This window comes from Vollenhovia emeryi, unplaced genomic scaffold, assembly GCF_000949405.1.
Source record: "Vollenhovia emeryi isolate VEMERY1.0 unplaced genomic scaffold, V.emery_V1.0 DF939154.1, whole genome shotgun sequence".
Classification (NCBI taxonomy): Eukaryota; Metazoa; Arthropoda; class Insecta; order Hymenoptera; family Formicidae; genus Vollenhovia; species Vollenhovia emeryi.
Genome location: NW_011967212.1, coordinates 196,629 through 208,298, shown reverse-complemented (window position 1 = coordinate 208,298; position 11,670 = coordinate 196,629). Strand labels below are relative to the sequence as shown.

At 37.0% G+C, this 11,670-nt stretch overlaps 5 protein-coding genes across 6 annotated transcripts; 3 read left to right on the top strand and 2 right to left on the bottom strand.

Annotated features, from left to right (window-relative positions):
• The first annotated feature begins 608 nt into the window (after nucleotides 1-608).
• Nucleotides 609-1,967, top strand: LOC105565246 (general transcription factor IIH subunit 5). The gene is made up of 2 exons (XM_012018277.1): nucleotides 609-816; nucleotides 1,768-1,967. Exons 1-2 carry the CDS (start codon nucleotides 782-784, stop codon nucleotides 1,952-1,954), a joined length of 222 nt encoding a protein of 73 aa, XP_011873667.1. The 5' UTR covers nucleotides 609-781; the 3' UTR covers nucleotides 1,955-1,967.
• A 32-nt stretch (nucleotides 1,968-1,999) lies between these two features.
• LOC105565245 (zinc finger HIT domain-containing protein 1) lies at nucleotides 2,000-3,039 on the top strand. The gene is made up of 2 exons (XM_012018276.1): nucleotides 2,000-2,152; nucleotides 2,219-3,039. Exons 1-2 carry the CDS (start codon nucleotides 2,014-2,016, stop codon nucleotides 2,542-2,544), a joined length of 465 nt encoding a protein of 154 aa, XP_011873666.1. The 5' UTR covers nucleotides 2,000-2,013; the 3' UTR covers nucleotides 2,545-3,039.
• An 809-nt stretch (nucleotides 3,040-3,848) lies between these two features.
• Nucleotides 3,849-6,729, bottom strand: LOC105565244. Of its 2 annotated transcripts, XM_012018273.1 has the most exons (6): nucleotides 6,370-6,729; nucleotides 5,345-5,536; nucleotides 5,108-5,266; nucleotides 4,854-4,994; nucleotides 4,592-4,732; nucleotides 3,849-4,234 (listed from the first exon to the last, which is right to left on the bottom strand). In XM_012018273.1, exons 1-6 carry the CDS (start codon nucleotides 6,429-6,431, stop codon nucleotides 3,988-3,990), a joined length of 942 nt encoding a protein of 313 aa, XP_011873663.1. In that variant the 5' UTR covers nucleotides 6,432-6,729; the 3' UTR covers nucleotides 3,849-3,987. The 2 variants fall into 2 exon arrangements, with proteins under 2 accessions (XP_011873663.1, XP_011873665.1); XM_012018275.1 differs by lacking the exon at nucleotides 5,108-5,266 and having other exon boundaries at nucleotides 6,370-6,725.
• Nucleotides 6,730-7,110: 381 nt separating this feature from the next.
• LOC105565243 (splicing factor 45) lies at nucleotides 7,111-9,017 on the top strand. The gene is made up of 4 exons (XM_012018272.1): nucleotides 7,111-7,333; nucleotides 7,427-7,738; nucleotides 7,933-8,367; nucleotides 8,507-9,017. Exons 1-4 carry the CDS (start codon nucleotides 7,217-7,219, stop codon nucleotides 8,792-8,794), a joined length of 1,152 nt encoding a protein of 383 aa, XP_011873662.1. The 5' UTR covers nucleotides 7,111-7,216; the 3' UTR covers nucleotides 8,795-9,017.
• A 729-nt stretch (nucleotides 9,018-9,746) lies between these two features.
• Nucleotides 9,747-11,516, bottom strand: LOC105565242 (alpha-1,3/1,6-mannosyltransferase ALG2). Its single transcript, XM_012018271.1, has 2 exons — nucleotides 11,051-11,516; nucleotides 9,747-10,899 (listed from the first exon to the last, which is right to left on the bottom strand). Exons 1-2 carry the CDS (start codon nucleotides 11,291-11,293, stop codon nucleotides 9,919-9,921), a joined length of 1,224 nt encoding a protein of 407 aa, XP_011873661.1. The 5' UTR covers nucleotides 11,294-11,516; the 3' UTR covers nucleotides 9,747-9,918.
• Nucleotides 11,517-11,670: the final 154 nt, after the last annotated feature.

Sequence of the window (11,670 nt, the reverse complement as noted above, 5' to 3'; positions counted from 1 at the left end):
AAGCCTCGTCTACATGGAAGTCGTAAAGTCGTAGTCGTAAGAATAATCGACTGCGATTGGTCAATTTCGTCGGATACATAAGAATTGACCAATCGCAGTCGACTATTCTTACGACTACGACTTTACAGCTTCTATGTAAACGAGGCTTAAGCCTCCGCTACAATGATTCTCGGTTCTGTCTACAATGGTCGTACAGTTGTATCGATGGTCGCTTGAGCAGTCGCAAAGTAAGAATTGACCAATCGCAGTCGATTATTCTTACGACTACGACTCTGCGACTCGCATTGTAGACAGAACCGAGAATCATTGTAGCGGAGGCTTTATCGAGCGACTACGACTACGACCATTGTAGACAGAACCGAGAATCATTGTAGCGGAGGCTTTAAAAATTGAACGAGTGCGCAGCGTCGGGAATGCTTCACCTTGCTTTTTCCACCATGCCGGTCATATTCTCTAGTCTTCATAGCTATCTCTCTATAGATGTCGCGTCGCATGCTCCACCTTGCTCCAACGACCAATGCCGTCACTTAAATCGTAAATAAAACGACGGCATTGGTCGTTAGGGCAGAAGCATGTTGGAGCATGTTGGAGCATGTTGGAGCATGTTGGAGCATGCTACGCGAGCAGAGCTTTTAGTTCTTGATGTAGTCATAAATTCAAGGGCCGAAGTTCATCACAGTCTCATCAAGACTGTGGTCGAGATCAACAGATTCGCGAAGAGACGGCAGAGACGCCGGTAAACCTGACACAGGTTTATTTAGGAAAAAGATAGTCGCAAGACATGGTAAATGTGACGAAGGGCATTTTGGTCGAATGGTACGTCTGCCTGTTCGTAGAACGAAATTATTGACAACAAATTGCATCATGATCAGATTCACCTAGGACCTTCGCGGTCGCGTAGCGCCTAAACGACGCGTCAGAGGACATGGGTTGCTCGATAAAAAAAAAAAAGATCCTTTCTGCGAGACCTATCGTTCCTCAAAGTTTGTCGGTGAGGTCCTGAATCACCCTGTGTATACAAAGTTTGATTATAAATGAAAAGTTGAGAAATTTGTTGCATTTAATTAAATGTATTTAATACATGTGGTATATTGAATTTCATTAAAGTCAAGAGAAGGAGTCGTTTCTTTATTGTAATCCTGCATACTTATCTATGTTACAATTTCTTATTCAGATTTATTTTATTTTGACTATGCCTGTGCTGTTTTCATTCATTTTTTTGCTAAAATTAGCAATTTTCTTCTCTCTCACAGCTGTTCCGTCTCCTCCAATAGTGTCTGTTTCTCCTCTGTATCATTTTTTATTTTTTTTTGTTCCCTGTACAACATATTTTCAGGTGGACGTGAATGTAATTTGATTTGAATAAATTAAACGTTGGTTTTCTTATTCACTTTCTTTTTTCATACACCTTTCTTTAGCTTCTCAAGCTTAAATTCTATCTCTAGTTTTTTGGCTTGTATCAGCTGTTCTGTAATATATTGCACTGATATTTTCTCCGTGGAATATTATTTTTTAAGTAGAGAAAAATCCTCTACTATGAGATAGCAGGTTTTCAGCATCCAAATTCAATCACGAATCTTTTTTCACAACAATTACACAATCTAATACAATGGATTTTTCACTAATCGGATTTTACTCCTACTTCTTATAAAATAGTTTCAACATTCTCATGTACATATTTCTTGTCGAGAGATACTCCTGTTCTCTTGAACGTAGTGTTTCTAATAAAGACCATTAAATATGCAAATGAAATTTGTATGTGTCCAGCGATGCGGCTATGAAACAGTTTCTTCTACATTTGGACGAAACATCTGCGCTGGGGAGAAAGTTCATAATTCAAGACCTGGATGAGAGACACCTGTTCATATCCGCCGACATATTGGAAACTTTGCAAGCAAAAGTGGATGATTTGATGGATCAGATATCATTCCCGCTGACAGAAAAGGGTGTATAAAAGAGAAGGGACAACGAGAGATTTGCTTTCTGTGATATAATACTGCAGACTCTTGTAACATGGCCCGGGAGTCCGGCAGAATAAAGGATGCTTGCCAAAAGCGAATCCTCGACGATGCCGCGCGCAAGCGTAGGCAAAAGAAGGCGTTGGAAGCATTGGAGCAAGACAATTTTCATGATGATCCGCATGCTGACTTAGGTATGGTAGCTGTAAAGGAGTGTCTTTTCGAAACACCGTGCTAGACCATTGCTTTTCTCATTTCAGTGATGAGCAAGAAAGTGCCGAAATTTCAAGAAACGCTGGACAATAGAAGCAGTAGCAGGAAAAAGAAAAGCCGCTCTGCGGAATACTATAAGCAACGTTTTCGCAAGACTTTTGCACAGCTCGTGGAGGAGGATCTCAATATGAATCCTAATCCGCCAAATTATGCCTGCGCCCAGGCGCCGTCGTCGCATTTGCCCGAGAGACATTTCTGCGCGGTGTGTGGTTTCCCCAGTAATTATACATGTATACCTTGCGGCGCCCGATATTGCTGTGTCAAGTGCCTAGGTACTCATCTTGATACGAGATGTATGAAGTGGACGGTTTAAAAATTTTGATTTAATTTATTCCGAGTTTCAGTTAAAATAGAGTAACGTAAAGTATCTATTCTTTTCTCAACGGAAGAGATTTAACCGTTGCATTGTACGTTTTGATAGTAAAATACATAAAAAATGCCCCATGTCCAATGAAACACCAGTAAACAAATTCTTAACAATATGCTAGCAGATTTCAGCGGAAAATTACGGCATAAACTGCTTCTGTTTCACCAACAATTTATTTTAAATTTTAATAATTGTGCAGTTCTATTCAATGTCACTTTGCATAAAAAGATTTGAAAAGCAATAGTTGCTCGCTGGATTATTTACGGTTGGGATTCCATATGGCACACTTGACTACTTCCTCTTTCCGTTTGATATCTTACGGCTTGCGAACAATAGAGGAAATTGTAGGAAAACATTTGTAAGCTAGAATACTTTGGATTATGACTGTAACACAATTCGTATGTTTGCATCTTATTATATTTTGTGTTTTATTCTTTTTCATTGTGCGTTATATTTGTCTCTTCCCTCTTCTAATATTTAATATTTATTTCCTATTCCTAATATTTCCTTTATTGTGCACAGGACTAAAGAACGACCTCGATAGCGGCTTAGTTCCACTTATAATCACAGCGAGCAATCTAGTAGTATAGCATGACACACATAAAACCGACCCCAAAAATGCAAAATACAATTTTTAAAGTTATTACGTATTTCTGCGCCTGAAAAAAGGCTGATAAAAGTGTAAATTGTTAAAATAAGTCTTTAAATTAAACACGTTAATTTATCATACCATATGTACATAACTCAAACATACATATAGTACATTATTACCAAATAAAACAAACCATTTTACGTTGTGGGCCAATTTTATGTGTGTCACTCTTTATATCAAAGTCTATAGTTGAAAGAGAGGTCATGGATTTATGCAGATAGACTGCGCATTTGTATTTCCCCATTTTTGAAATATTTAATACCAATTGACTAAAATATATAATCAAATTATAATTTCATAATGCAAAATATACTTTATTATTGTTCAATAATAATATAATAATATTTATGTTACACTTACTGAACAATTTATGTTGTAGCCGCATGAAAAGATTTAATTTTATATCTATAATAGTACTTATATGATATTTTTTGGTACAATATCTATACAATATTAAACAATTTTTCTTTGCAGAGAGAGAGAGGGGGGGAAGAAGAAAGAGAGTAATAATCTTATTTGATAATATTATAGGAATCAAAAGGAGGATATCTATAAGATCGGTTTTTGGAATCTCATCTGAAGAAATAAAAAAATTTCGTTTTAAAACATCAGAACCGTTTCTTTTTTGGAAGAAGTATTACAATTATGTAATTCAAGTTAAACAAATGTTTTTGAAGCTTTCAACACTAATCATGGACTCTCCTCTTTTTTTAAACTAATTTAGAATGTTTTATGTATCATGTTTGTTGTGCGCGAATAATCTCTGCAAAATCATGTAACTGGTTTTGCAGTTTAATAACCTTTTTATTTAAATATGTATTTTTGCACTTTAAAGATTTTACTTTTGCTTTTGTTTTTTTAGTATAATCTTGGAACAAAAACCAAGATTTATCTGAAACAAAATCTTCTCGATGTAGATCGTCAATGTATCTTGGATTGTAAAAGCGTTTTCCAGGATACGTAGTCAAGGAAACATTTGTTTTTCTGAAAAAAAGCAGATTTTATTAACAAAATCTATATACTTACTGATGTGGTATACGTACTAATATTTAAAATATTCTTAAAAATTTATGTAGGTGTGAGATAAAACAATGATCATATTGGCAGATAATTTGTTAAACGAAACATGTAAGTGATATCACAAGACAATATTACTAGACACAAAAGCTCCAGTTAAATTTATGTCCAAATATCCAGTATCAATTCCCAAAGTTACAACCAAATCCACCGGGATCCAATTTCCATAAGGCTTGTGCGTCTTTACGTAAAAACATCATTAGCACAAAAAGTCCCGTCCGTTCGCGTATTAGCACATTTCCCATTATTGAAGTAATTATTAACCTTTTCAATTGATTATTTGCTGAATTTGTTGAAGTTTTCAGGTCAGCTATGTTTACGAATTTCTGTCTTCTATTTCCTAATAGCGCACATGTTGCTAGATTAGTGTTATGTTCTGTTACGGCTAAAGGGTCATCTGTTTCTCTGAAAATAAAACGAAAAGATTCAAACCATTTCATGTTTACATATTCTGCCATTTAAAAGATTTGTAAAATTTGTTTTTAAATTGCATAAATGATTGAGCAATTATTATGTATAAACCAACCTGTTGAATTCTACATCTATTATATCTGTTTCATCTACATCTAACAATAAGGATTCTTCACTCTCATTTTGCAATATACTTGCTTTTAAGTTAATATCATTAACATCAACTTCTGTAATGGGTAATGGATCATCAGTTTCTCTAAAAATGAAAATGTCTTATAAGACCATTTTACATCTCTATATGTATACTGTTATAAATTTTCTTATAAAAAATTTATAAAAAGATAAAGCGATTATTATATGCAAACGAACCTATTAAATTGAGTATTCATTGAATTCTCTGAATTATTCATTTCATCTACAATTATGCATTTTTGAATTTCTTTATTTATTGGCATATCTCTTTCTCGATTAATGTCACTTTCAATTTTTAATGGTAAGCAATTATTTTCAACTAGTTCAACATAATTTCTAAATTGTACAAATATTAATATATAATATTCCACATACAAAACTTTTTTCCAATGTCGTATATACCACGAAAATTACCTGACAGTTTGTAATCTCGGTAACAGAGATGGACATGCTCCAGGTTTAAGACATCTCCTAAAGATGTTTCCATACGATTTGTATACAAAATCAGTTGGTTTAAAGTGTTGACTACAAATACCGCCAGATGCACCTATTTTTTGGCCGAAAAATTCCATCCATCTTGTTCTAGTTTCCATATCTTTTGGTAGCCTTGAAAATACATAAATTAGTTCATAAATTCCCATATATAATTCTATATAATTCTATAAATTCATATGATAAAATTTTTAAAGGAAAAATTTATATCTTTGAATGAAGGCGTCAAAAATCACTCGCTTCAATTTTTTTGCCAATAGAGAGACCTAAAATCTTAAAATTGCAAGAAAAATAGCAACAGATAGTGGTAGAAAATGGTCAATATATAACTAAATAAAATTTATTCTAAATATGGAAAAAATCTGTCTTTTATTTTCCTGTGAAAGAATGAAGGTAATACTGAAGGAGAAGGGCTTCCTCACCGATTTTGATGAAAATTTACAGGATCGTGTATTTTTGCCTGTAAAACACGAATCCGCAAGTTAAAATCGTCGCTCGGCACTAATAAAAGAGTTATAGATTGTTAATTGTTGTGTGCATGCGTGTGTGTGTGTGTGTGTGTGTGTGTGCAAGGCAAAGATTTACTTTCGAATGGTATTCGAATATAAAGCAGAGAATATATTCTCAGAATATATTCTCTGCTTTATATTCGATAATGTATTGAACTGTTTGAGTTCTTGGTTAAAGCCGCTCCCGTATAATGTCGATAAGAGGTATCCTAACCCCACAACCCCACAACTGTCAGATCTTAACAATTTATAACTTTCTTATTAGTGCCGAGCGACGATTTTAACTTGCGGATTCGTGTTTTACAGGCAAAAATACACGATCCTGTAAATTTTCATCAATATCGGTGAGGAAGCCCCTCTCCTTCAGTATTACCCAAGTTTTTCAGTTGCGCCTGTTTATATTCAATATGTTCTACACATTTGTAATGACATAATTACCGATGAATGGATACATCATCTTTCTGTCCTGATGATTTGCAAACATAACAATATCCAACCATTTTCACTTAAAATATTCCAAAACGTATGTAGATTAACTGTTCTTTCTCCAGATTAATGTAGTAGTTGCATTCTACACTAAGATTATTTATGCAGCACAGTATTATATACAATGGTGTTTTTAAGTTTCCACCAAAGAAATATTCTTTGAACTCTTATTCCGATATTCTCGAAACAGTATCAACGCTCTGATCTACATACTTCGTACTTTTTAATCTACAATGTTAACACTCAACCTCTTATCCAGACTCCTTGTAATGGCCGTGATTATAGTCACAGACCTTACACATACATGAACCGGCAACACGGGCTGCTTTCGCGAGAAGATCAAAATGATCCGGATTAAAATGACCCTGTGCTATGATTGGTCAAATCTGAAATTTCGTAGCATCACATTGAAATTTTATTCAATGAAATTCCAGATTTCACCAATCATAGCACACGGTCATTTTAATCCAGATCATTTTGATCTTTTCGCGCGAAAGCAGCTACGGTCTTTGTGCCTCAATAGCAAGCTTGACGCGCGTCAACTGACGCCCACATGAAAAGGCTCCTTTATGCAAAAGTGTGTGCTCCCGCCCTTACCGAGTGCTTCGGGAGCTTTTGCATCTGATTGGTTATTCTTTTAGATCTAAAAATTGTAACCAATCAAACACAGAACTCACTGAGTGCTCAATCGGCTGAATCGGCTCAATCAACTGTGGTATTTTCTAAACCGTAATCTTTGAGGTTCGGAAAGTGGAGGTTACGTTGGTCATGTCAGGTAAACATTAAAATAGGATTCATTATGTCTTTGTATGATGATTTTGACAAGCATCGGACTACGGAGAAGGTTGCGGGATGGTCTTCCGGGATTAAATTATTACAGTCGCAACTGCAGCTGAAAAAGGCTGCTACAACACAGGTAAAGCCGACGTAAACAATACACATCGAACCGTTTATTTATAAAGACAATCAACATAAAATAAACTTGGAATTGTTACTTATAAATTTGTAGCCAAAGCGTGAACAATACAGGAAAGCTACTGCTGTACTGGCACCAGTGATAGATTTGAAATCCAAAACTAACCGCGATCTTGACAGGGAGGATGACAATGCTCATAGCAATCCGTTATCTAGTGGCAGCGTGAGCAACGTGGGGGTAGGTGGTGAATTTGATTGGAATGTGGTGAACGAATACGATCCTATGTGGCCCAATGAATATGAGAAAGTTGTGAAAGAGTTGCGCGACATAAGGGACAGGGAACACGATCAGGAGACAGAAATGCGCAAGCGTAGAAGAGACAGTACTCGTTTTGAAGACACTCAGGTAACGTATAATAAATCTATCAAGTCCGTTTGAGAAAGAGAAAAGTATTTTTTTAATATATACGCTATGTAATCCTCAACTTTGAGAATTCGCAGGGATTCAAAACAAGTCGAAAGATTCTGTATAGCAACGTTACCTCGCTGTACAAAGTATTACAATTAATATTGATAATGAAATTCTATGTATGTGAGCAGACTCCTGGTGGGAACAATACGATGATACCTCCTGAAAGGGATGAGGAGAGAACGCCGACCTCGCGAGGTATAGTAGGAGGAGCTGCCATAGCGCCACCGCCTTCCTTACAAGAACCTGCAGATTTGCCACCCCCACCACCGCGGCAGCCCACTAATCTCGGCTACTCAACGTCGTCTGTGGCAGCAAAAATAATGGCTAAATACGGCTTTAAAGAGGGACAGGGTCTCGGCAAGAAGGAACAGGGCATGTCGGTTGCATTGCAAGTAGAAAAAACTAGTAAGCGCGGCGGTAGAATAGTTGGCGAGAGGGAACAGTTAATGCCTCCGCCACCACTTGTCACAGCTTCTCCGCCGCCAATGCAATCGCAGCCACCGCTGCAATCGCAGCCCCAAGAAGAACCTAGCATTACCGAGATAATGAAATGTCCAAGCAAGGTCTGTATAATTTTTTGTGTTTGTAATTTAGTAATTTGTATAATAAAATATCTTTTATAATTTTATATACCTTAATAATATTACTTGCTATATACACATAATTTACATTTGTAATCTAACAACATATGTTATATTTCAGGTTGTTCTTTTGCGTAACATGGTTGGGCCTGGTGAGGTTGACGAGGACCTTGAACCAGAGGTGAAAGATGAATGCAACACTAAGTACGGTGATGTTGCACGTGTTATTATTCACGAAGTAACAGAAGCTCCGGCAGAGGAGGCGGTACGAATCTTTGTTGAATTCAAGAGAATAGAAAGTGCTATTAAAGCCGTGGTTGATTTAAATGGACGTTTCTTCGGTGGTAGACAAGTCAAAGCAGGCTTCTATTCTAGTGAGAAACTTGATAACTTACAATTGATGGATTAATTTGGACTGTAAGAATTTCTAACTTAAACATTTATTCTTTGCAAATTGTGTAAAAAATCTTTTATATCTCCACTGCATAGTACTAGTGAATCATTGAAAATGAACTTTTTCCTAATTATAGAATTATTGTTTCAATATTATTTACAATTATATATTATATGAGACGTGTACTTGTCTTAATCGACTTTGACAACGTATGTATATAAAATTTATTTTAAAAAACCATTTGTGTGTTATTAAAACGTATAATTTATATAACACAGTAGAATTTCCAATCTGCAGAGTGTCTGCGTATAATACGTTCCAAGGCCTGCCGCGAATAGCGAACCAGTAAAGTTATTTGAATGTACTATTTTTCGTTGAATCGAACAAAATCATTATTAAATGTATATGCACGTAAAATAAGAGTATATCGAATTAAAAAATAAGCGAATAAGAACATTGAGAACGTATAAAGTACTATTTAATCGTGCAAAGAATTTGGATACCAAGGACGTATGCAAATAAAAATTGTAGAGATCGTGAAGAAATATCTTTTGGCGACCTTAAACTTGACCTTGAGTCATTTGAGGGTTAACTTTGATTTTAAAAAAAATGGAAACCCCTTTTTTGACCCCGGGTTTAAACATGGCGGGAAATTTTACATCTTTACATTCAGATACGTTGTCATATCAGTGGTCAAAGTGACTCCTAAGGGTCACTTGTTTCATTTAAAAAATTAAAGTTGACCTTCAAGGTCACCAAAAAATATTTCATGACTCCCTACAACTTTTATTCGGATCATTTTCCGTGAAAGTACGTGTACTGGAGTTAATAGGAGGGGGGGTCCCATTCTTTTCGTATACCCTGTATATATAATTAAGCTAAACGGTTTTAGGCTACGAAGTCAACCATAATTCTTTTTTAAATCGCATATATTTAGTTCATAAGAAAAATATATAAATATATCAAATTAATAAGAGAAATATATAAATATATATTTGAAAAATTATACTCTCACTCATCTCCTTAGCATAGCACCATTTATGTATGTATCGATTGCCAACGATATAATTCTAGATACAATTAATATGCAAAGGAATAAAAGAAAACATGACAATCTTTTTCAAACAGCTCCCATTATCTTACTTCGTCTTTGCATCAGTCAAGTGATTTATCGCTTTATTTAATTGAGCACTAAAAGCAGCAAAACTGAATGTCACCAGAAATCTGTGTTGACCCGCCGCACCAAAGTTTTCAAGATAATTAGGATTTGTGATTAAGAAAGCGATTTTGGAGGCGAACGCCTCGCCGCACAGGTCTTCAACCAAGAAGCCAGTTTCTCCAGAAATTATCGATTCCGTGGGCCCGCCAGATTTGTGAGCGATTACCGGCCTGCCTACGTACATTGCTTCCAAGGGTACTATCCCAAAGTGCTCGTTCGGTGGGGTGTATATCACAATTTTACAATGATGCAGCAAAGAAACTTTATCTACATCAGAGGGCGAACGCAAGAACATTACTTTATCTGTTACATGCAACTCGTCCGCCAGTCCTATTAATTCCAGATGGTACTCCACGTTCTCTTCGACTCTCTTGTCGTATCCACCAGCCATAATCAGGTACACCCTCTTGTAAGTTTCCTTCGTTAAGAGTTTCTTCAACTCGGCGAGAGCTTCTATCGCAAGGGACAGTTTTTTCTTACGTTCGTACCTATTGATGGACAGCAATACAATGCTGTCGTCCGGTAGCTTCCTATCGAGAACCCTCTCCATAGATACTGTTCTTGTCTTACTGAAGAAGTCCGTGTTAATGGAAGGATACAAAATTTCGGGCTTTGTTTTCAGCCTCCTGAATGTATTCCTGAACACACTGCTTGTATAACAGCTATTTACAAAGACTTTATGCGCCATGCCGGTTGTGATCTCCTCGAAATAATTTAGCGGCACGCGGTACAGCTGTTTGAGACAGCCGCCAGGAGAGGAGAGTAGCTGGTCCGGATGATGACAGTAGAACACTACGTACGGAATACGCAGTATGAGTATGGGTATACAGATGGATACTAGATCACAAAACACAACTTCCGGCCGCTGGTCGCAAAATATTATATAGCAGGCCGCGTATATCTGTAAAAATAAATACTATTATATATGAGAAGTTACGTTACACCACAATAACCGTTAAATGCAGATAATTTTTTCTTTAATCGAAACCTGCTACGGGGCAGACTTTTCCCCGAGTTACTCTCTCAGCATCTCGGTGTCGACGGTCTCTTACCATGCGTATGTAAGCGCAGAGCGCGTAGAACCTGCCCAGGATGTGTCTAGGCAGCCAATTGCCCACGACGGTGACAGGAATCGTGCCGTCCTTGGTCTCTGAGAAGCAGTGCTCCGGGTCGTGGTGAGTTGTCACGAAGTTGACGTCGTGGCCATTCTTTTGCAGCGCTAGGGCCGCGTCGACGACGAGTCTCTCCGCGCCGCCGATACCGAGGTCGGGATGCAGAAACGTAACGCGCGTCATCGTACTCGGCGAATAATCCGTTAAGCGGTCATCGTCATGTATTTATTGGAATGTGCAAAATTATCGCGACTCGAATAACTGTATCATTACATTTTACCGGTCACCAGGTCACCACTGACAGACTGGCAGTACTGCTGAACTGAACTTGGGCTCTGCTGACGCCGACCATAGGCTACGAAAACTGAACCAAGGAAACCGATCTCCATGGTGGAAAGGGGTAACCTCTATTTGGACACGTAAAGCCTCCGCTACAATGGGTTTGTTTTCTGTTCCTGCACTGGTGAACTAGTGCAGTAAAGCTCGCTGCAGACGATGCTATTTTTCCTGCTGGATTGCTTGCAATCTAATAAATTACTATCGTTGCACCACTCAGCACT

Bases quoted from the DNA above. Each gene is read 5' to 3' on its own strand.
- LOC105565243 (XM_012018272.1), top strand. From the start codon at position 7,217: ATGTCTTTGTATGATGATTTTGACAAGCATCGGACTACGGAGAAGGTT. The intron at 7,739-7,932 runs GTAACGTATAAT...GTATGTGAGCAG, and splicing joins CTCGTTTTGAAGACACTCAG to ACTCCTGGTGGGAACAATAC. The intron at 8,368-8,506 runs GTCTGTATAATT...GTTATATTTCAG, and splicing joins TAATGAAATGTCCAAGCAAG to GTTGTTCTTTTGCGTAACAT.
- LOC105565246 (XM_012018277.1), top strand. From the start codon at position 782: ATGGTAAATGTGACGAAGGGCATTTTGGTCGAATG. The intron at 817-1,767 runs GTACGTCTGCCT...GTATGTGTCCAG, and splicing joins AAGGGCATTTTGGTCGAATG to CGATGCGGCTATGAAACAGT.
- LOC105565245 (XM_012018276.1), top strand. From the start codon at position 2,014: ATGGCCCGGGAGTCCGGCAGAATAAAGGATGCTTGCCAAAAGCGAATC. The intron at 2,153-2,218 runs GTATGGTAGCTG...TTCTCATTTCAG, and splicing joins TGATCCGCATGCTGACTTAG to TGATGAGCAAGAAAGTGCCG.
- LOC105565244 (XM_012018273.1), bottom strand. From the start codon at position 6,431: ATGGTTGGATATTGTTATGTTTGCAAATCATCAGGACAGAAAGATGAT. The intron at 5,267-5,344 runs GTAATTTTCGTG...TGTACAATTTAG, and splicing joins CCGAGATTACAAACTGTCAG to AAATTATGTTGAACTAGTTG. The intron at 4,235-4,591 runs GTTAATAATTAC...GCTTTTTTTCAG, and splicing joins GCAAATAATCAATTGAAAAG to AAAAACAAATGTTTCCTTGA.
- LOC105565242 (XM_012018271.1), bottom strand. From the start codon at position 11,293: ATGACGCGCGTTACGTTTCTGCATCCCGACCTCGGTATCGGCGGCGCG. The intron at 10,900-11,050 runs GTAAGAGACCGT...TTATTTTTACAG, and splicing joins TCTGCGCTTACATACGCATG to ATATACGCGGCCTGCTATAT.